The sequence below is a fragment of the Anguilla anguilla genome, chromosome 10 (genome assembly GCF_013347855.1).
Source record: "Anguilla anguilla isolate fAngAng1 chromosome 10, fAngAng1.pri, whole genome shotgun sequence".
In the NCBI taxonomy this organism is placed as follows: Eukaryota; Metazoa; Chordata; class Actinopteri; order Anguilliformes; family Anguillidae; genus Anguilla; species Anguilla anguilla.
In genome coordinates, this window is record NC_049210.1 from 25,914,970 (window position 1) to 25,939,356 (window position 24,387).

A 24,387-nucleotide genomic window follows, 5' to 3' on the forward strand; every position below is an offset into this window, starting at 1 on the left:
ATTATACTGTAAGAGTTATTTGTAGCCATTAATTGAAGTATTCTGTGTGGCCCACGAACCCCCAGTGATTTTCCTATTTGGCCCACTTGCTGTTGAAGTTAGACCCTAGACCTAGTGCAGTCCTATAATTCCCTATGGTATTAATCTTACCATCACACTCCAAAACGGAGTATTACTCACTAATTTCCTTATTATGATTGAAATCCAGACAACCAAACCAATTCATATTGAACAGCCAACTGCTTGGCCAGCATTGTCAATCTTTATATCTTACATAATTTTGCATTGTTCCAATACTGTTGGAGTATGTTAGCTTTGTCACAAAGTTTTTATTTGACTTAATTTTGTCAAATCTGTTCAAAGTGAGACCAAATGGCACCTTTTCTTTTCCGTTCTTTGCAAAGCATTTACCAAGTAGATGTCTGTATTTTCACTTGAGAGCTGATCAAGTAATTTTTTTCCCCCATGCCCGTGGATTTTGTGGAGCTGGATAGGTTAGCTCAATCTTTCTCTCATTCTCTCTCGCTCTGTCTCTGTGTGCAGTTCACTTGCCTGTTATTGTGTGTTATTGGTGTGGATGCGTTGAAATGTGTGCATACCATGTCGCATGGTTATGGTTGGCTGTTTTCTGGTATCTTTTAAGACAGGCATTACAGTTTCTGACAACCAAATTGGAAAGCATTTCTTATGGTACCCAGTTCCGATCCAATCCAGTGTTTTTTTTTCTTTAATTTCACAGCTACATACAGGACAGTTCAGATCAAAGCACAACTGAACTCTCAAATGTGCATTCATCTTTGCACTAACCCTACTATAATATCCCTCTCTATGTAGTTGTCGATGGACTGACTGTTCTTGCTGACACAGTCTGATCATGTCCTGCATTGACATTCTTGCACACCTGAGGAAGAGTTATTCTTCCTTATATATCACACTAATGCACGAGCATCACGGTCATTGAATGTGCGCTTTCAACCACAATTTATAACGCTATTCACTGATGTCTTTCCCATAGATCTAAATGCAGATGTCACTTTAGTCACTGTTCCTACTGAAACACTAGCCAGTTGAGCAGTCTTTGTGACTGAAGCTCCTGCCATCCATGCCCCAATAATGAACCCTCTTTCAAGGTCACTTAGATCTTTTCCTCTTGCCATCTTGATCCAAAATCCAGATCAACTGGACCTGCTCAACATTTTTATACATACCAGAGCATGATAGCATGTTAATTGCTTGATTGTATCATGCAGTACAACTATATGTAAGCATCTGTATTTGTTATGTTTTTTCAGATATTTATTCAGGTTTTTCCTTTAATTTCTCACCTATCAGTATATGTGCTGTTAACAAGATGAAAAGTTTGAAGTGGGCCAAGCACCAACAAAACTAAAGTAAAATGTTTGGGAAAAGGCAGTTGCACATCCTTTTAGACCAGCAGACATCGCTGCCATTTCACTGTAGTCAGGGGAACTGGTTTCTCTCTCAAGCTGCATTGAGTTCTTCCTGTGGCTGTGGTCAGGGCATAGGAGTGATTTTGAACCTGGGGGGGGGGGGGCGCACATACACACACATAAATGCTAGGGCGGTCCAGGGGCATTCCTCCCGGGAAGAAATTTAAAAAAATAAAGCATTAAACATTTATTTCTCGTGACTTTTCAGAACAGAATACACTAATTACTGCAGTTTTAAGAAGGTCACATGGTTTGCGTGTAAACTGCTAATCAATGCTAAAACATTTATGATACACCCTGAAAAGTAAATGTGATTAACATATCCTTAGGACACCTCCAAGTGAAAAAATGCATAGCTTTATCTGTATTATTATCAGGAATTGATATGGTTCACTTCACCAGTGAATTGTAGGCAAGTTGTGCAATCATTATTTCAGCAAAGATATCTTTTTTTAATTTCACAGCCAACAAACAACATAAAAAATTAAATAATTGCCTTAATAATGCTATTATGATAAGTTAGTAGCAATAACAATTGAGCCCCCTGTGAGCTAGAATTATATGATCATAAATTGAACAATGCTGATAGCCCCTGCAGCTTCGTTGTATTTATGGTTGTTTTTTCATAATGCCTAATGGGACCCTTCCTTTTCACTTGCTGCATTACTGCATTAGTCAAGTCATGCACTGACTGGAAACATAAGGGGATGAGAAAGATAAAGATGGAGGAATTAAAATTCCGCTCTACATAATGTGCTATGTGTAGGATATCTGACAGATCAACCATGTATAAATAGCAGCTCCAATTGTTAACAGTGCATTTAACAAATAAACTTTGATTTGATTTAATCACTCAGCTACAGTAACTCCAGTTAATAGTAATTCCAGTTAATTAATGTAATTAATAGGCAGAATATAATTACCTTAGTGCAAATGTAGCTAGCTGAATCTGTCTGTAGTATTGACCTGTATCTGTCCAGGCATGACATGTGTCCAGGTTTTATCCACAACAGACACTTTTCCAAGTTTGTCTTCAGCTTCGGGAATGGAATAAAATAACCCCCTCCCCTCCAAAGTTCAGTATAGCAAGTTCCTAGCTACCTAACTAAAGTTTTTTCCACTATCAGCTATACTGTTGCAGACAGTGTCAGAGCTAGACTTCAGAGGAAGTAGTATACAGCAACCGTCTCTAAGCAGGGATTGGTGGACTGCATGTGTTAGTCATTCATTTACTAAAGGTCTACATTTTTTTGCAGCATAGACTCTACAAGGTTGTACTTATTGACAATCACTCAGACCTATCGTGACGTTTCCTACACACATAAACCACTGAATCTTGCTAGCAACCACTGCGCCCTGCCTGTCTAAAAACCACATTGTGATTGTTGGCGCAGGTGCACACTGAAAGATGATGTTTGAAAACAACCACCAAAAGTGGGCAGAAAAAATAAGCATTTTTGAAAAGTGGGGAGGACACATCCCCTTCAGTTATAATGGGTCCTACATCCATGGTTGTGGTGCAATTTTACAACAGTTTCTTCTGCAATACACCTCAAGATATTTTTCTATTGCCTCTTGATCTTCCTGGTCTTCTCCTGTTAAAATTACTGCCCATCAGCTGGATCCTTCGGAGTGTGTACTAAACACTGCACCTGGAAATCTTAAGCTTCTTTGCAATTTCTTGCGAGGAATACTTTTACTTACACTGCCTCATCTCGGTTGACTTTCTATTTTGGCTTTAGTAGGACACAAAATTAATGTTTCAATGTGGCAGTTGTGCGTAGACTTACTTTTCATAGGCTCTATAAACTTGTCAATTAGCAACCTTTTATTTGCTGCATAAAGTGTAGTCAAGAGTGACTGTGAATGTGAACATTCATTTTTGTAAACAAATTATAACACAAACGTAATTAGTATTTTTCCCGCTTATGTGGAACTAACTAAAAACATGGCAGGAAAAGAACATGACTATATGCTAGCTGACTTGCAGCACATGAACAAAGTTAATGCTACTAATGAAATGGAAACTGGAACTGACATCATCCAAGGATATGAGATATCAGGCCGTGCCACATACACCAGTCGACAACCAAGGCCCTGAGAGATTAAAACCTGTGAATCAGGAGGAAGTATCAGTACTATGTATAATGACTGCACAATGCAGGTTTTACAATGACTTTATAAATAAATATAGAGTAAGATTTACATGCCAAGGCTATGAAAAGATATGTAGCATGATTCCTACCATGACTGAGATAGATTTTCCAGCCTTCTCTCTCTGAACTTATTCAATCATTACCTTCTCTACAAATTGTTGAGGTTGACTAGACTGATAAAAATGTAATAACAGGCTAGTAGGTAATGAGCTTAACCATATAATTTTAGGAGATTTCAAATCTCCTACACCAGCTCAAAGTTTTCCCATGCTGTACTTTCTGATGTTTTCCGTTCCCTTTGTTTAATGTATTAAATGTATGCAGAGTGAAAATGATAATATTAAACAGGATATTCATATAAATGAATCAGTACTAATAATAAAGATGACCAAAATCCTTGTCACAGGCAGAATCATATATCTTTAGACTGGATATTGTTCAGGAGTGTAGTTGTAATTTTAATATACTACCCTTACTGCCCAGACATCAAAAAGGCATGTTATACAATTTGTTTAATAACATAAAGTCCAATGACAGCCAATGATTGACATTTTTGACATTTAAGATTCATTCTGATTATGGACACCTGTGAAATTCTGTAGAATGGTAAGATTTGGGAAGAATGAAAGAATCACGAGCAAACCTTTGATACCTGTTATTTTTGCTTCTTGTTGCATCTGTGCATTACTAGAATGGACCCATTTATGGTCACCTAAATGGTAATGTTGACCAATATAATTTTGGTCAACCAAGCAGTGATAGGTAAGAGAAATTACAATACAATTCCTTGCATCCAGGGCAAGCACTACGGGTTCAAAATACCAAGCAAGACAAAAACGTCCTTGAACTTCTTTATGCTCCAATTTATTTACCCAGGTGTGTCTGTCAATAGAGAGCCAGTTGTCTGAAACACTGGATCAGCATAAAAAACAGACATTTTAAAGAGTGTGTAATAACTGAATTCAAGTATCTTAAATGGTTTAAACTCACCGCCCTCGTTCGTGCTTCAATGACTTTCTTGCAGCCCTCTGCATCAATGAATAGAATCTGTTTCAAGACAGAAGGTATTTGTTTCTTTTATCTCACTATATCAGTTATATATGAAAACAAGGCATATGTTATTAAAGGAAAAAGAATGTTTACACATGCAAAAAATGTAATTCCACTCACCTTTAGAAAGAGGGAAAAAACAGGAGTACTTGTGAGCCCTGTTGTCTTTGTCTTCTCTCTGGTTACATCCACTGTAAAAACAAAGATCAGTTACAAAACCCATTAAATTAGGAACAACTTGGGTATGTTTACCCAAAAAATATATTGTGAATAACCACATGAGAGATAAGTTCTATGGGCTTTGATCGGTCTAATAGGCTAATAATTCCAACCAAATAATACCAGCTAAATAAAACTGAGAAACAAGTGATATTGTCCAAAAACTCACCCTGTATTAAAAGAATATTAATATTAAAAGAATCCACAAGATCAATACTTAAATGAAGCCAAACAAAATACTATAATACTGTTAAATAAATACATGGGATGTGTGTGTTAGGTCATATGAGATGTAAACACAAATGGAAGAAGGACATCTACTGGGAAAACTAGTTTTGTATACTGTACAATAATGTACTGGACAGCTGTTTTTAGGACAGGTCATACCTTTGCAGCGCTCATCTTTTTTGCAGGCTAGAGGCAGGATCAGGTTACCCATCCAAGGAGTAATGGCATGCAGAAGTTCATCATTAAGAGTGGTACAGTAAGTGCTACAAACATGGCTGGCAACAGAGATCCTGGTATTCCACGCAGGATGCGCAACACTGCTTTGGCCCTCACAGCTGACACCGATTCCCTGGTTTCGCACTGTCCCCTTTTTACTCTTCTCATTATTCTTCCTCGGTGTCCACCTTGACAGTCGACATCTCTTAAAAAAGGGAGAGCAATAAGCTGGAGTCAGAAACACCACCACAAAAAAAAGTTAAAAAATTATTTTTAACTTTAGATATCATTACATTTAAATGGTGCTGTGAGGAGCGGCTGCTTGTTCAGTAGTTCTGTATTCAGTTCTTTTACTTTCTACTTTCTCATTTAGTTTTATTTACACCTTCTTACTTTCTTTCAAATGTTTGGGGCACTTTTTCTATCAAGCCATGCTCAAGGAGTTGAGTTTCTATTGCTTACGACAGAGAGGATTTACTAGCCCTCCAACTGGCTACATCACCAGGTGCAAGGCAGGCAATGAGCTGAGAAGAAAATACCATGGTTGAAGAGCAGGGACTAAAAGTTGGGCTAAGAAAAGAAGACACAAGCCATAGCTACCTTAAAGTGAGATCGGCAACTAATAAGACTAATATCATGAATGCAAATGAATGTGCTCTACTGAGACATATAGGCAGGAGGATATCTCTGACTCTAGTGTGACGTTCGCTAGCTTTCAGACTGTACAGGGCAGTGGCGTAGCCAGAAATGAAATTGCAGGTGGGCCTGAAAAAAAAGTGAAGTGGGTGGGCCACACAATTCATTCCATTACTAGCTCAATAGCATTTACAGTGCATTATAAGCGCGAAAGTGTTCTGCTATGCGTTGGCCTGCTATGTTACACTGCTGTTGTTTATTTAGTTTTGCCTACTTATGTGGATGTTTTGTTGACAGGTTTATTTGCAGTAATACTGATTTGTCATTACTATTAAACTTAAAGATCGTGTTAAACAACTAACAATCGATGTCCTCAAAACATATCGGCTTGAGAAAGTCTCATAAATCAGCTGCTGAAAATGAATGAAAATTTGAGTCGAAATATAAAAGTACATATTGCTATTTGATAGACTATATAGGCTACCAAAATTGTTACCAGAATTCCTTAGCTGGATCAGATAAAAGAACGTTTAAAGCCACGAGAATCAATCAAAGCTTGTTGGTATTTTCACCCCTTTCACTTAGTCTTTAAGCTTCATTCCCTAGTACTAAATTTGTGGAATCCGCGCACTGAATTTGTATGAGCTCGATTGAATAGATGTTGAATAGATGAAAATGCTTTCACTAGGCTAAGTAGGGGGAGGGGTATCTTATCAGCAGGGAAATTACGCTCTCAAAGTAACAACGGTGACAAGTCTGTGCATCTTTTTTTTGTTTTTGTTTGCTGTTATCGCTAAAAGATGAGATGCAAGTTGCACCCTAGGATGGGCCTAGGCAAGAAGTGGGTGGTACAGGCGAACAGAGATCCTGGTGAAAGTGCTAAGAGGAAAAGTGAAGGGATTTCCATTTATGCGAACAATAGATGGTGCAATCCTGGGCATATTATTGTGAAGGAGAAGTTATCACCCGAACATTGAGCTCATAGTGGTACAATTGTATCCTTACTACATGCCCAATGGGTGCTCACATGCTATTGTTATTGTGTAGATCTCACCACCAGCCAATGCTGTGACTGCTCATGACGTCACACACTCAGTTACTGCAAGTCTCCAGACCCAACTTCCCAGTACATTCATTGCGATCTAAAGATTTCAATCACATGACCCTTGCCTCCACTCTCACGCTGACTTTTTTTTTTAAGATGGATAATTGAATTACTATTCATCTCAGGACAGGAATCAATCACTTCTTCTGACACTTGACAGGATAAATTCATGTAATCTGTTTTTCATTAAATCTTTAAGTATCAGTTCCAATTCCATTTATAACTGTTCCCTCAATTCAGACCCCTCCCATAACCAATTCCTTAATTCAATATCTTTTCAATATCAAATTTATCAATTAAATAGCAATACAATCCCCTAAATTATGTGGTGTCTGTATTCAATTTACATTGTTACATTGAAGGGAAAAAAAACAATATCATGTGCGAATATGAACATCGCAAGTAATCAATGACTTACAACAGAATGATTAAACAATATGTTATTTCTTTCTGATTGTCTATGTTTCTGTCAGTAATACAATTTTCACAGTAAAAAAAGCGAAATTATCATTATAATTAGCATTATAACAGCCTCTGAAATTAATGCTAACCAAAAATAGTTAATTCACAGAGGTACAAAATTTATTTGAAACAAAATAAACTACTACAGAAGAACCAAACGTGCTTACCAGACCCAAGGATGAAAACAGCAGGGGAATTAAAGGGATGTGGCAATCTAAACACGCTGCATGACCCCTTTAATTCTAAGGTCTGGGACAGAATGTCCAATAGCCGATGCATACTTAGCGCACCCACGTACTATCATTAAATTTAGCTATTTGCTAGTTAGCTACCTAGCTTCATGTACACTATATGGCCAAAAGTATGTGGACACCCAAATGTTACACCCATATGTCATTGTTGAACGCCTCATTCCAAATCCATGGGCATTAATATGGAGTGGGTTTCCCTTTGCAGCTACAACAGCCTCCACTGTTCTGGGAAGGCATTCCACAGGATTTTGGAACATGGCTGCATGGATTCTCTTCCGATCAGCCACAAGAGCATTAGTGAGGTTGAGCACTGATGGAGGGCGACAATGCCTGGCTTGCAGTCGGCGTTCCAATTGATCCCAAAGGTGTTTGACGGGGTCATGCTGAAACAGGAAAGAGCCTTCCCCAAACTGCTGCCACAAAGTCAGAAGCACACAATTCTCTAGAATGCCATTTTATGCTGTAGCATTGTAACATAACATAAAATAACATAACAATGTTACTTTGACCTGACAAGTACAGGCCATTCAGCCCAACAATGCTCATCATTTTCTTGACTAATTGTATTGAGTGCTCTGATTACCTACAGACTAAAGCCTGGTCTTGAAAATTCACAGAGTTTCAGCCTCTACTACGAGACCTGGCAGGCTATTCCATTGACTACTCTCTGCATGAATTCTTCAGTAGGGAATTTACCTTTTGCTAATTTCAATTTATGTCCCATCGTTCTACTAACAGAACTCAACCTGAGGAATCCCTTGTAGTTCACCTTGTTGATACCCTTTATGAATTTAAAAGCCCCAGTCAAATCACCCCTGAGTCTCTGTTTACTAAGCTTGAAGAGATTAAGCATCTTAAGTCTTTCCTAATAGCTTTTCTTTCATACATAGAATCAATTTGGTTGCTTTTCTTCGAACCTTTTCCATATCTTTCTTGTAATACTGTTCACAGAACTGCACACAATACTCCAAGTGTGGTCTAACAAATATATTGTGTAAGGTAAGTATAACTTCCTTTAAATTATACTCAGTACTATTGGTTATATATTCCAGCATCCTGTTGGCCTTTTTTTTTTTTCTTTTTTTTTTACTGCTACAGCATAGTGCATAGAACCTGAAAAACTTTGATCAACCATTACTCCCAAGTCTTTTTCAAATTGACCACATTACAGTTTTGTTCCTCCCATAAAGTAATCCTGCCTAATGTTTTTATTTACCACATACAGAACTTAACATTTGGTAATACTGAATTTCATTTGTCAAGTTTCTGCCCACTTCTGGATTTTGTTTAAATCTTCTTGGATGGGTTCCAAAATATTAGTTAACATAACTATAGTAACACAGCTGTATACCCTTGCCAATTATCTTGTAAAATAATTCAATTTAAAATGTAAACTAGCCTACATCAGTTATTTTCATATACTGTAGCAATGCCAACTGTTGATACAGTGCAATAATGCTGTAGATGTGAAAAACTTTGAAGAGAGATTGGTTGCGAACATAGGTCTATAACATACATGATATCTATGGTAGAGGAGGTTTGCCTCCCTAGTTCTTTTCTAACAGCTGTATCTTTTGCATTGAATTTACTAAATGCGGGCTGTAACTTTGTGGAAAACTGCAACAATGTGAATGGATAATCAATACTCTTAAATGGAACATAGGTGAGTAAACACTGCCTCATTTTAAAAAGGTAGATGAACTGTGTTTACTTATGTCTACCCTCCAGTACAGCGCTGATATTAAGACCCTTCTCAACAACAAGAAAACAGTCTTCAGGATGGGGAATAGGGAAGATATGAGGTGTGCACAGGGACAACTTAAGTGCAGCATCAGAGAGGTGAAGGAGGACTACAGGAGGAAGATGAAGCTAAAGCTGCGGCAGAACAATGGGAGGGAGGCGTGGAGTGGAATGAAGCGTATCACTGGCTCAAAGCAGAACAATGGTCAGATGACAGAGGGCAATGTAGCCAGAAGTTTTTCCACCAGTTTGACACAGTGGCTCCTGTCTCCCTATCCCCCAACTCCTCAAATGCTAGCTCCCAACCCATCCCATTGTCCCCTTCCTGGCCTACTCTAAACACCCACCTGCCCCCATCCCCGACCCATGATATCTACGGCTAACTGCTAACTGAAGAACCCAGCTCCAGCTCCTGACCTTTACCTGTCGCTACTCCATAGCGCATGGATGCCTTCCAAAAAAGGCAGAAAGACATAACAAACTGAAACTATCAAGTTAAATTTTGGGGGGGGGGGGGGGGTATTAGGAAATGTGAATGGACCACACATATACGACTGGGCAAACACATACAAACATCTGCACACACACACACACACACACACACACGGAAACACACAGAATGTGATGTTAGCAATTTATTTTTCTATACTGGTTACACCTTATTTTCATTAAACAAAGAAGTGACTTTACGATTAAAATTTTTACTGAGAAATTCAGAATCTGCCAGTGAGAACTTGTTTACTTCAGTTAATGGTCCTAACCCAATCCCATAATCACGCAAATTCACTGCAGCCATTTATTCACAAAAGAGGCTAAAAACATACTTAAGCAAATGCATAATATGTCTAATATTTTTGTTTCCCATGCTGTTCACAGCATAAGAAACACAACCTCCAATGCAACGTTAACCCCTGTCCTTTCCAAACAATCGGTACACAACACTCAATTACAAGCCCATTGCCAGGTGATACAGCTGGGAATTACAGTCGTCATTAGTAACTGACGTTGCTTCTAACAGATGCATGACTGAGTAAGGATATTCCATTTGCCTAATACATGTTGCCTTGATTCCTTTATTTATGTATCTCATGATTTGCATCTCTCCTCGTGTCCTTTGTTGGGTGGAGCTATGAGACAAGGAAAAGACATGAGGAAGAGATGCAAGGAGTGAAAATCAGCAATTGGAGTAGGCCCAACATCTCTTGACTCTGTCGTCTCCTCCCATAGCATGTTTTATCCTTCCTATACTGATGATACACTATTCCCTACCCCATTGATACACTGTTCTCGGTTGCCTTTGGCACATATTATTGTTTATTATTCCACCCATTTTTTGGACCGCTACTCCTCCCAGAGTTTTCGCACCACATACACGTGCAATATGTCAAATTGAGCTGCTTCATCGGGAATGGTGTGCTATTACTTTGTGGAAGGTTTCGCTGCACGGTTTTTGAGAAATTTGACGTTTTTTGGGCTATTTTTCCCACAGAGAATGAATTGGGAATGTGACATCATATATATGTGAGTGATGAAGTTACAACATTGGTTGGCTTTGCACACGTGATGCAGTTCGCAGTAGGTTTTCACCTGGTTTATGTACTGGGAATTTAAAATCCAGAGACGGTGCATATCTCCCTTTTTCGTCGTAATTACAGAAAACACACATTCGTAAACCTCAAATGCTTTATACCACAATGTAGATAAGACCTTGGCGAAGACGTACATGCGCGGATAGTGTTGTTCAAACAAGGTTTCCTGGCGACTTAGCCACCAGAAAGGATATAGCACAGGCAACAACACATAGCTGCATGCGGAAGTGAATGTGATAAAAACGCTATTCCAAATACAAAATTACAAATCAAAACACTGTCAGCTAGGTTTATCAACAAACATATTGCTTAGGCATACCAAGAAGTCCTCAATAATAATAGTATTTCCCAAAAAATTACGAAAAATTGTTGACAACGTTTCGTTAGGTGCAGTGTGATGAGAAAACATTCGGTTGACCTATAAAACGATATTCCAAAACCAAAATTAGACATGTTATACATGGTTAGAAAGCTTATACTCTCACCTACTGAATAAATGAATTCTCAGTCAAGCCAGACTGTACTAAAAAGGGCAACAACGCCGTCAACAACACGTGTGCAGCAGCTTCTGGTCCAGTCTTACTCCAGAAAACCATGTCAGCTTGTAATACCACACGTTGCTTTCGGTGTTGTCGTCCTTTGTAGTACAATCTGGCTTGATCTACACTTCATCGATCCAATAGGTGACAGAATAAGCTTTCTAACTATGTATACAATGTCAAATTTTACTTTTGTAATACTGTTTTAAATTCCAGCGTATTCAAAAATTTGGTCTCATTATAGATGCATTACGCATTCAGTCTGCGGTAGCAGTGAAAGCAACGCTTTCTCACCCCCACTCGTAGGTAAAAGACACTGCACCTGACGAAATTTTATCGATGACTTTCGTCGTTTCTTGGAAAATACTATTATTCTTGAGAAACTCTGAGCATGGCTGAGGCATATGTTTGCTGATAGACCGAGCTGATATACTGTTTTCTGGACTAAGTTACTTAGAACTGGGGAGCGACAGCATTCATTCTGTCTGTGTCTGTCTACTGAACACAGATAAGACTTCATCGTCCAAGTGTTACTGCTCAAAATATTTCGGTTAATTAATTAAATTAATTAATTAAATCGACTTTGCATTGGCGGCAACCACACTTCACAATTTCTGCAGGAATTGTCTAGTTGCACATATTATTATTCTTTCCACCCATTTTTTGGTCCGTTACTCCTCCCAGAGTTTTTGCACCACATACCCGTGCAATATGTCAAATCAAGCGGCTTCATCGGGAATGGTGTGCTATTACTTTGTGGAAAGTTTCGGGGCACGGTTTGAGAAATTTGACTTTTTGTGAGCAATTGTTCCCCATAGAGTATGAAAGGCGGAATGTTCACTCTGGTGATGTCACAATGCTCTGTCTTCTAGCAGCTGTACTCTGGTCTCTCTCTGGATTTGAACATTCCGCCATTCATCTCTATGTGGCAAAATTTCCCACAAATTGTGGGATGTCTGATTGGACTTGGAGAGTAATTTGTTCATTGGTGAAGATTAGCCCCACCCCTTTCCGGATTGGCTGATATTTAATATTTCATAACTTTTGAACCGCTTGTTGTAGAGCGTTGTGGGATGCCTCACTGGACTTGGTAGAGTCCTGTGTCTATTGGTGTAGGTTAGCCTTGCCCCCTTTCCTGATTGGCCGATGTTTGATATTTCATAACTTTTGAACCGTTTGTCATAGAGAATTATGGGTCGTCTCATTGGACTCGGTAAAGACCTAGCAACCACCTAGAACACCAGAGCAACCACCTATTAACGCCCTAGAAAATGCCTAGAACTCCATAGCTACTGCTTAGCAACACTCTAGCAACCACATAGAACACCCTAGCAATGGCCTAGAACTCAATAGCAATGACCTAACAACACCCTAGCAACCACCTATAACTCCATAGAAACCACCTAGCAACACCCTAGCAACCTCCTAGAACTCCATAGCAACCAGCTAGCAACACTCTAGCAACCACCTAGAACACCCTAGCAACCACCTATAACTCTATAGCACCCACCTAGAACACCCTAGCAACTGCCTAGGAGTCCATAGCAACCAGCTAGAACACCATAGCAACTACCTAGAACACCCTAGCAACCACCTAGAACTCCATAGCAACCACCTAGCAACACCCTAAGAACCGCCTAGAACTCCATAGCAACCACCTATTAAAACCCTAGCAACTGCCTACAACTCCATAGCAACCTCCTAGCAACACCCTAGCAATGGCCGAGAACTCTATAGCATCCACCTAGCAACACCCTAGCAACCGCCAAAAACTCCATAGCAACCACCTAACAACTTGGCAACCACCGAGAACACCCTAGCAACCGCCAAGAACTCCATAGCAAATACCAAGCGACACCCTACCAACCACCTAGAACACCATAGCAACCACCTATCAACACCCTAGCAACCACCTAGAACTCCATAGCAACCACCTAGCAAACACCCTAGCAACCGTCAAGACCTCAATAGCAACCACCTAGCAACACCCTAGCCACCATCTAGAACACCCTAGCAACCGCACAGAACAATTTAGCAACATCTTAGCACTGTTCACTCTGTTCAATACAAAGTCGAATTTGCATTGGCGGCAACCACACCTCACAATTTCTGCAGGAATTGTCTAGTTATTATTATTAGGGGTCCAAGCAGCGAAGCTGGTGGAACCCTATTGTATCTGTTAGGATTATTATTATTATTATTCTTATTTGTCTCCGCTAAAATTGTCTGAGCCTCAGCAACCATAAGTCCTAGAGCAATCAAATTTGGTAGGTGGGTTCCTATGGCCCCCCACTACTCAGGCACTACAAATCACCTATGTCGGCCAGATGGTGGCGCTATAACAAAGGGTCATGCGTAAAAGGCCATAACTCCCACACCATAAGTTAGATCAACACAAAATTTCATCGACTGATGCATCTGAATGTGCTCTACAACTTTCCTATTGGGAGCACCTATGTCCGTCATATGGTCTGCACACCATTTGGACTTTTTCATTAGGTGAGGTGCGGAAAAGCTGGAGCTCCAAATCCAAACGATTACGACATCGAGTAAACTTCTTTACGGCAAGCGACAACCATGGAGACGCAAGTAATCCGGCACCGTAGGGTCTAGTTTTTATCAGTGAAAGGACGGTCTTACACTGCCACCTAGCGTGCATGCTAGGATAGGCTACCAAAAGTAAAAGCTTTCTGAGAGGATGAATAATTACTTTTCTTTGGCATGGATCCATTTGAAGACAGTATCGGGTGAGTTCGTTAAGTCTTTGAGTCTGTCATTAGGCTGAGAAACAGCTAAACCATTTCATTGATAGGTTCTGAGTTTCTGTGCAAACGCGCGAAAACACGCTGGTATAATGCAACAATCACGGTAGCCTCATAGTCCGCTTCGTTCCGTTGCTACGATAACATAACGACCTACAGCTGCAGTTTCTCGCTGCAATTACTAATATTGAATATAAACAAAAGACGCAATTCATGCTGTAGTCTGCCAGTGTCTAAATAAATAATACGGTCCATTTGAAGACAATATCGGGTGAGTTCGTTTAGTCTTAAAATCCGTCATTGTGCTGAGAGAAATCGTATTCTCAATTTAATCTCTACATTGAGCTTTACAACTGATATTTGGACCTTGGACGTGAGCCCAATGTCTCTAATAAGTCTCACTGTACACTGGGAGAACGTGGACACATACGCCTTTCGGAGTGCGGTGCTTCAGGTGGAAAAAGTGCAGGAGATCAAGCACCAGTAGTTCAATTGCAGCCTCCATTAAAGAGATGCTAGATGACCGGAATATCCCGCTGGCGAAAGTACACGCGAGTAGTATATATCCTACACTTTCTGTCAAAAATTATTTATGACTCCTGTGAGTTTGACTGACAAGCCAGTTCGATTGACAGGCCAGTTCGACTGACAGGTCAATTTGACCGCTATCCGTTTGTCAGTGAGATTTCTGACACCTCCCCAGACAGTGTTTAAAAGCAGACAACCGTTTGCCAGTGAGGTTTCTGACACTGTACATTTATATGACACTATATATTTGTGTGTTGACCCAGACCTGTTGGTTGTCAGTTTTGCTATGCTGGATTTAGTAATCACCGAGACCACAGTTGCAAGTTCAGTTGCGATGTGTGCAATGACTCTGAATTTCACAAGAAACCGAGAATGCCAAAATATTGCAATGATTGTTCAAGGTATTGCAAATCAGGCTTTTGTTTTGAGAAACACAAACAGTCAGTTTCCACGGGTGAGTCAGGAGTGTTAGTGGCGCCATGTGATGTTACAAAGTATTGTAAGAAATGTAACAGACGCTACCATTTCAGTGTAAAAAAACCAAAAGCGCACAAATGTGTTACAGGGCGTTGTGTTCATCGCAGCGAAGATTTGTTACCAGATGCAGAACATAATTGCTACATACAACCTATCGCGTTAAAAAAAAGACAACAAGTACATTTTCTTTGACTTTGAGACACGGTTTGAAAATGGCAAACACAGTGCTAACTTTGTCTGTGCCATCACGTTTAACAATGAAGAGTTTACAGAGTTTACAGATGAAGGGGGTGACTGTACTTAAAAACTTTTGAGTAAATTTAGAAGTTCCAAGTATGCAGGTTATACATGGCTAGCACACAACGCTGTGGGATTTAACGATTTTATTCTCTTGGAATATTTTTCCAAAGCAGCGATACATAGATAGCTACTCGTTCATCCCTATGTGTCTTGTTAAAACGGCAGCAGCGTTAAACCTGAGCACTGTGGTTCATTCTGGTACAAGCTGACCTTTGTCTCATCTGTCCATAGAATGTTGTTCCAGAACTGTACAGGCTTTTTAAAGATGTTTTTTGGCAAACTCTAATCTGGTCTTCCTGTTTTTGAGGCTTACCAATGGTTTACATCTTGTGGTAAACCCTCTGTATTTACTCTGGTGAAGTCTTCTCTTGACTGTTGACTTTGACACAGATACACCTACCACCCGGAGGGTGTTCTTGATCTGGTCAACTGTTGTGAAGGGTTTGTTCTTCACCAGGGAAAGTATTCATCTGTCATCCACCACACTTGTTTTCCTTGGTCTTCCGGGATTTTTGGCGTTCCTGAGCTCACCAGTGCGTTCTTTCTTTTTAAGAATGTACCAAAATAGTTGATTTGGCTACACCTAATGTTTTTGCTATCTCTCTGATGTTTTTTTTTTTTTTTTTTTTTTCCAGCCTAATAATGGCTTGCTTCACCGACAGTGACAGCTCTTTGGACTTCATATTGAGAGTTAACAGCAACAGATTCCAAATGCAAATGCCACACTTGAAATCAATTCTAGACCCTTTATCTGCTTACTTGTAAATGAAATAATAAGGGAATAACACACACCCGGCCATGGAACAGCTGAGCAGCCAATTGTCCAATTACCTGGTCTCTTAAAAAGGGGGGGACCACATATAAAAAGTGCTGTAACTTCTACACCGTTCACCAGATTTGGATGCAAATACCTTCAAAATAAAGCTGAAGGTTCATATTCATTATTTAATTTCAACTCCAATATGCTGTGGTAGACAGCTAAAATAGCAATAACTTTGCCAATGTCCAAATATTTATGGACCTGACTGTAGTATTGATACCTTTGTTCTTTGCATGTAACATAAGTTGCGTACTTTAATTAACAATGTGCATTACGATGTAACCTACTCCAGTTTGGCCAATTCTCCAGCAAATGGTGAAATCACTAGAGTCTAAATAGTGGTGATTGGGATGCAACCCCACCATCAATGCAAAATGGGCAAATGATTTTAGCAATTAAGGTTAGATTTATTAAAACCCTCATTGATTGATTTATTCTGATTAACTGTTTTTTTGTTTTAACTTCATACTCAGTACGCATTCTCACACAAGCATACACAATCTGCAACAGCTTCCCACTTTTAGGGACAGATGGCCGCATACCAAGTTCAATCATAGTTGTAAGAATATACAACTGATCAAATGGGTGTCACTGGCAGCAGACCAAATGGGTGTTCCCAGGAAGTCTGGGTGCAATACATTTTCCTTCTGGGATAAGTTCACACATGGCAATTGTTACACCTCTGACCAGGATAGTTAAATCCTCACTCTTGTTGAGATTTGGACGGAACGCTTGACGAACGCTTGAACGCTTCAAACACGAACATGAGATCAGCAAATTACCCGTTTCATTTGAGAGCCTCCATTCCAGCGCAGTAGATTCCTCACCTCACTGAGTGACACTTTGATCATATCATTTTCACAGTGTTGATCCTAATGAAAAAACAGTGAAACAAAATCCTAATGAAATTATTAATAAAAAATTGTTTAAAATAACTAATTTGATCACTCTATATAACATGGTGCACACTTACAAAAACGATTATATTCACAGTCACAGAAATCACAACATCAATAATATGCATTTTCACCTACGCTGAATGCAAACATTCAACATGTTATGGGGTCTAATTCTCTAAGTACTCTTTGATGAATATAGGTGATTTTACCTCCTGTAATTGTTGTCCTGGGGAGGCCACTCGCATGTTGGTATTTACGGGGTGGCCAATGCGGTCGAGAATGGTGTATCGTACTTCAGGAGACACCAGTGTAGGCAAGCTGTTTACTGAACACGGACGTCCAAGAGTGGCTTGGCTAAGTGATGTCTTCTTATCTGTCAGGTTGCTCCATACAGATTGGCCAGCGCATAGGCTCAAATGCGGAAACGAGTCAGAAGTTTTGGGAATCCACTTTTCCATGGTGGGTAGAATGTACTCCTCTCTCACATCAATTTCAAGATCCGACTCATCCTTTGTCAACTCATCATCACTGGTAATACAAACCACTTCCTCCTCGGAACTTGTCATTGTATCCTCTTCCTCTTCCCTTTTCATCCTCTCCAACTTTTTCCTCTTGTTTTCTGTCTTTTTTGGGAGGTGTTTTTTAATCCTTTTTTTGGCCTTTAATTAAAAAATAAAAATATATACACACAGATATATACATACATATACAATGAGGTCCATAAGGTTTGGCTCCACATTTGGAATTCCACAATTTTAGATTAGTAATCAAATAATTCACAAGTGCAGATTCTCAGCCTTTACCAAAGGGTACTTCGATACTTTTTATTTTCACCATGTAGAAATTACAGTACTTTTTATAGCCCCCCATTTCACAGCACCATAATGTTTGGGAGCAAATGGTTTCACGTGTTTTTTTGAAGTCAGGTGTGTTCAATTGCTTCCTTAGCGCAGGTATAAGAGCTGAGTCAGTATCTAGTCTCCTAGGCTTTTGATTGATTTGGAGTCTGTTATTGCCATTTGTCAACATGAGGACCAGAGTTGTGCCAATTAAAGTCACAGGCCAAACCTTCAGCTTACCAAACTTAACTGTTTGGAACACCATTAAGAAGAAAGAGAGCACTGGTGAGCACAGTAATTGCAAAGACCGATACAGTTAATGACCAATCAATTCTCAATATAATGAAGAAAAACCCCAAGCACCTGTCCAACAGATCAGAAACACTCTGCAGAAGGCAGGCGATGGGACAGTGACAACTTTCCACAGAAGACTTCTCAAACGAAACTACAAAGACGCAATCCACCAGTCAGCTGCAAAATGCAGAGTTATGAGAAATGGTCTGATGAGACGAAGACTGACTTGTATCAGAGTGATTGCAAGAGTAAAGTGTGGAGGCCAAAATGAAATGCCCAAGATCCAAAGCACCTACCCCCCCCCCCCCCCCCCCGATGATAGCAGCAGCAGAATGAATACTGAAGTGTACAGAAGCATCTTATCTGCTCAAGTTCAATCAAATGCATCCAAACTCATTGGATGACCCTTCAATTCTACAGCAAGGCAGTGATCCCAAACATACTGCTCAAGCAAGTTTTTCAAAAACTGGAAAATTCTTGACTGACTGCCATTCATCCAGTCTGAATCCAACTGAAAATGCATTTCATATGCTGAAGAAAAAAAAAAGAAAACTACCCCCAAAAAAGCAGGAGCTGAAGACAGGCCAGGAAAAGCATCACCAGAGAAGATTCTCAACAGCTCGTGATGTCTATGGGTCACAGACTTGCATGCATAGGATATGAGTAAAAAAAAGTACTAAACTACTTTCTTTTACATAAAATTTATTTCCCCCAATCATTATAAATGTAAAAAGTGCTGTCATTTCCACATGGTAAAGCCAAAGTGAATGAATACGCTTAAATAAAAGTTGAGAATGTGCTCTTTAACCATATGTGAATTGTTTAATTACAAATCCAAACTTACGGAGTACAAAGCCGAATGAAGAAAAATATGTCCTTGCTCCAAGCACAACTCACTGCATATTCAAATATTACTATTGCTGGGCTTCAACACTGTTGGCAGGGGCCATCAAACATCTGATTGCAACAACTGACAAGGATGAGAATTTTTATCCCAGCACTTTCCAGTATCTGTATATTGTTGTACTTTGTTTCTGCCAGGATTTGGCGACAGGCTCTTGACACCATTGACAATGTTAAGGTTGGCAGTTACCATTCAAAACTGCAGAAAAGTCTCAGAAAGCACAAAAAAACTGAGGAAATCATGGAAATGGCATTGAATCTGTGGCAACTTCCATGACAAACATGCAAACTTATTGATCAGTATACCCCACGCACATCATGATATCCCCATCTTTATTATATTAATTTATTTTTCTCATGCTATATTATTTGAGGGGTTATTTGGCCCGTTATGTAATGTTGGGGGTGTTGAATATAAGAAACAAATATAGGAAACTCATCAAGCCCTGGATCATGAGCACTTACCGGATATCCTGTCATTATCTTCCATTTCTGCAAGCACTGACTGTCAATCCTGTTCGGCATCTCAGATGCAATTTTGGACCATCGGCCTTCCAATCAGGACATGCACAACAGTAAAATACATAAAATCTTGGTCATATGCTGACATTATTTTTGAAAGGAAATTGTTTAACTGAAATGTGACTTTCTTCACGTGACATACACACGTTACAAAATGTGTGCGTTTTTATATGACAATGAAATAAAAACATTAGAACTATAAACAAACAAGAGCTCAGATCATGTCTGAATCATTTCATCTATATCTATGCTTTGGGACAAGATTTATTAACGTGGTGCTTTATGTGGATTAAAACCCATAAAGAGGTCAAATCACACAGCCACAACAAATTTCCCATGAATTGGCTTCATTGTGTTTCACAGGAGTGGGCTCTTGAGAGGTTGGTGTCAGGTTGAACGTTCTGCCTGCAATGTAATCACAATGGGAGCTTCATGCACAAACGTGGTGAAATCTTATCTGTGTTCAATAGGCATTGTCCTCCTCCAGAGAATCATGCTGTCATTCTCCTCTTCTGACTTACTGCAGACACCTGTGTCAGCTAGGTCTATCAGCAAACATATGGCTAAGCTATGCTCAGAAGTCCTCAATAAGGATAATATTTTCCAAAATATGACGGAACTCAACGATTATGTTTCCCTGGGTGCAGTGTATTTTACTGCTATCACAAAGTGAAAGCTTAAGGCGGCGATAATGAGAAAACTTTTGGTTACGCTGGGCAATAAAGCGATATTGCAAAAGTAAAAATAGACATGTTATACATTGTTAGATAGCGTACTCTGTTGCCTATTGGATAAAATAATCGTCAATCAAGCCAGAATGTACTACAAAAAGGCGGCAATGCCATAAACAGCATGTGTTGTATTACACACAGCTATTTGGAAGGTACCCATGCATCACAAATGAGTGTATATTTCACGAATGGATGGTCCAAGACGATATATGACCACTTAGTCTTGAAACTGACATTTCAACACGTAAAACCAATGGAAAGGTTGTATATTTATTACATATTTAGTCACGGTATCTGTAAAAGTGGAGTAGTCAGCTGCAGTTTAAGTGACCATTCTACAATTTCTCTTACCAGAATAATTCAGAAGGCAGTGTATGGGTGTAAAAACTCAGTAAGAGTGAGAAGCTTAAAGGGCTATAGTTGACACGCTTTAGTGGAGTTACTGAAAAATACAGATTTTTCGCCAGCATTAGAGTGTGGAAATGTCGATCAAGCCTGTAGTGATTTAAAAACGATGATCTTACTTATTAATGACGGCCTTCACCATTAAAAACCATAAGGATTAAGCAGCAAACAGAGCCCTGGATAAATGAGGAGATTTTAAAGTGCGAGCTTTACTGATTTTTAAAGAAACAAAGATAAAATAAGTTTTACAAATCTCAAGAAATGAAGTAAAGCAAAAGGTTATCAAGGCTAAGAAAGAGTACTTCCAGCATAAAATTACTGAAGAAAGGAATAATTGAAGGAACCTCTGGAAGTCACTCAAAGAACTAGGATACAGTAAAAAAAAAAAAATTAAACCAAAAGCAAGCAACCTCAGTTTGGATATAAATGGGGTTGTTACAGCAAACAGAAAAGACATGAGTGAACACTTTAATTCCTACTTTACAACTGTTGCTTGTAAATTGGTGGAAACCACCTGAGCATTTAGGATTATATGATAAATTGCATGTATTTAACTGATCTCAGAAGAAAAGAGGTCAAAAGAGGGAAGTTTTGTAGTTTGACCATGCCGGACTTGCAAACATATTGATACAGTTGACCATGGGACATTAATTGATAAATTAAAGGCTATCCGTTTTAGTTTATTAGCTTTAAGGTGGATTAATTCATATTTATCTGATCAGACACAGGTAGTGGATGTTCTTGTGACTCAAAGGCCCATAGGGTGCAGGGTACCACAGGTAAGTGTCATGGGTTCACTCTTCTTTTTACTCTTCTAATTAATAATTGATTCTGCGCTCCTCGTATCTCACAGTGTGGTGTGGGGATGGCTGGTTTAAGCAGCCACACCTGCCCTGGGTCAAGCTAATTAGACCTGGCCAGTTGGATAATTGGTTAAGAATTAGAAAATTGGCCAGGCTAATTAGACCCAGGAACAGGAGTGGCTGCACCTGTGTGTAGTGAGGTAATCACTGCGCACAGGTTAAATCTGCCATCCCCACCCACATCAGGAGCTCTCTGTCATGACAGGGTTTTTACATCTGCTCATTTGGCGTTACCATCTTGCCAAACCCTCGTGGAATAAATGTGGGCTGTTTTAACATCATCTCCCTGTGTCTCTGTGCTGGAGGGCCCCAAAGAAAGCCACTTCGGTGGCCTGTGGCAGGCGTGTTTGCCACAGTGGCGCCCAACGTGGGGCTCCTCCGGCACAGCAAAGAGGCACAGGAGGGCCAGCCAGGAAGCACACTGGAGGAGGGGCGGCTGAGGTGTTCCCGACAGGGCTTCGGGCGGATCCTCCGGGCCAAAAATGGGGAGCGGAAGATGACCAGGGAGGGGAAGGAGGCAATCCTCAGCTGGGACGCTGAGGAGCTGCACCTGGCCGAGAAGGCAGGTCAGCGACGGGCGTTGCACGAGAGGTGGTCGCGCCGTGAGCTGGACTTGGCCGGGAAGGCGGGTCAGCCACGGGCTGCGCACGAGCGGTGGCCGCGCCGTTTTGCTTCCTTTCTCGTCCGTTTGGTTGTTTTTAGTTCTTTGTTTTGGCCTGGTTGGTTTGCCCGGAGCCCATGAGGGGATAAGCCTGCAGCCGCCCGCCAGCAGAGCCGACTGGCGGCCACCACAGCCACGAGGGTTCCTGGTCCCCAGCACCACAAGGCCAGTCCACCAGCCCACCAGCCCAGCCACCCCACCACAGCCCCTGGAACAGCCCAAGCCGGTGACGCCCCCACCAGCCAGCAGAGCAGCCCAGGACTTCCTGTGCTCCGGGAGGGAGGAGGAAGAAGGGCTGCCTTGTCGTCCGAAGGAGGGTCACGGCATGTACTGGACTGTTCCGGGGCCACCCACCCTGACTTTTTTTTTTAGCGTGTTTGGAGTGTTTTTGTTTTTGTTTGTCTTTTGCTTTGTTGGGGGTGGGGGGGGTAGGCTTCGGCCAGTGATTCTCCCTGGCCTCAGTTTGGCGTTGGGGGTATGTGGTGTGGGGATGGCTGGTTTAAGCAGCCACACCTGCCCTGGGTCAAGCTAATTAGACCTGGCCAGTTGGATAATTGGTTAAGAATTAGAAAATTGGCCAGGCTAATTAGACCCAGGAAAAGGAGTGGCTGCACCTGTGTGTAGTGAGGTAATCACTGCGCACAGGTTAAATCTGCCATCCCCACCCACATCAGGAGCTCTCTGTCATGACAGGGTTTTTACATCTGCTCATTTGGCGTTACCATCTTGCCAAACCCTCGTGGAATAAATGTGGGCTGTTTTAACATCATCTCCCTGTGTCCCTGTGCTGGAGGGCCCCAAAGAAAGCCACTTCGGTGGCCTGTGGCAGGCGTGTTTGCCACACACAGTTAAAACAGCTATTGTAAAAGTGCTAAGTATAGAATTCAGTAACAAAATTTAGGTAGATGGCTTTCCAATAATTAATCTTTGCATCTTGGAAAAACAAAAATCATATTATTTAGTTCTAAAATTAAGTTTGGTAAATCACCAGGATTCATTGTCAAAGTTGGGAAATTTTTGGATAAAGGAACACTGCAAATGTTAGCAGGGGCATTGATACAAAGCCACTTTAATTATGTTGCTTGTTTATGCTATTATGGTCTACCTTAGCACCTCAAACATAAAAGTTACTTTGATCTTCTCCTCTTGCCATCTTGACCTAAAATCGAGATCAACTGAGTCGGCTCAGCATTTTTATACGTCACAGACCATGATAGAATGTTAATGGCTTAATTTTATCATGCAATACACCTGTATAGAAGCATCTTTATGTTTCTCCAATCATTTATTCAGATTTATCCCTTTAATTAATATATACACACACACATCGCACACAATTCAAGGTGGTGAGATGGGGCAAGTTTTAAAGGAGGAAACCGGTAACTGCATCAAGTATGAAATGAACAGAGCTTTGCCCATCCTTTAATACATCTGTATACCCAAGGATTCTAACTCCTATGAATAAGTCAATTGTCACTCAATCTGTGCCACATTTGGTAAGAAATACAAAATTCATGGTTCTCAGGCATACAAGTCTGAGTGCAGAAATAAAAAGATTCCTGACAAAATTTGACAGTTCCAGCACTGTGCTTAGATGTCAAAAAATGTCTATTTAAAATATTTGCATTTCTCTGACTTATAAATATGCCCCATGGCCAGAATGCTTCAGTAGCTTCAAATAAAAATCTACCTAGGCTACAGAAAATGTATCCTCGCTTAAGGTTTGACAATTACCAAATGA

At 40.3% G+C, this 24,387-nt stretch overlaps 1 protein-coding gene across 7 annotated transcripts in view; it reads right to left on the bottom strand.

The window, feature by feature from the left end:
• Nucleotides 1-24,387, bottom strand: part of snapc4 (small nuclear RNA activating complex, polypeptide 4) — a 165,548-nt gene that overhangs the window by 27,435 nt on the left and 113,726 nt on the right. For 6 of the 7 annotated variants that reach the window (XM_035436233.1, XM_035436234.1, XM_035436232.1 and 3 more), the window contains 6 exons: nt 19,930-20,015; nt 17,638-18,087; nt 17,312-17,401; nt 5,264-5,525; nt 4,778-4,848; nt 4,598-4,654 (listed from right to left, as the gene is read on the bottom strand). In XM_035436233.1, the coding sequence (XP_035292124.1) occupies nt 4,598-4,654; nt 4,778-4,848; nt 5,264-5,525; nt 17,312-17,401; nt 17,638-18,087; nt 19,930-20,015 (1,016 nt within the window). The remainder of the gene's footprint in view (nt 1-4,597; nt 4,655-4,777; nt 4,849-5,263; nt 5,526-17,311; nt 17,402-17,637; nt 18,088-19,929; nt 20,016-24,387) is intronic. The other variant, XM_035436237.1, reaches the window with a different exon arrangement.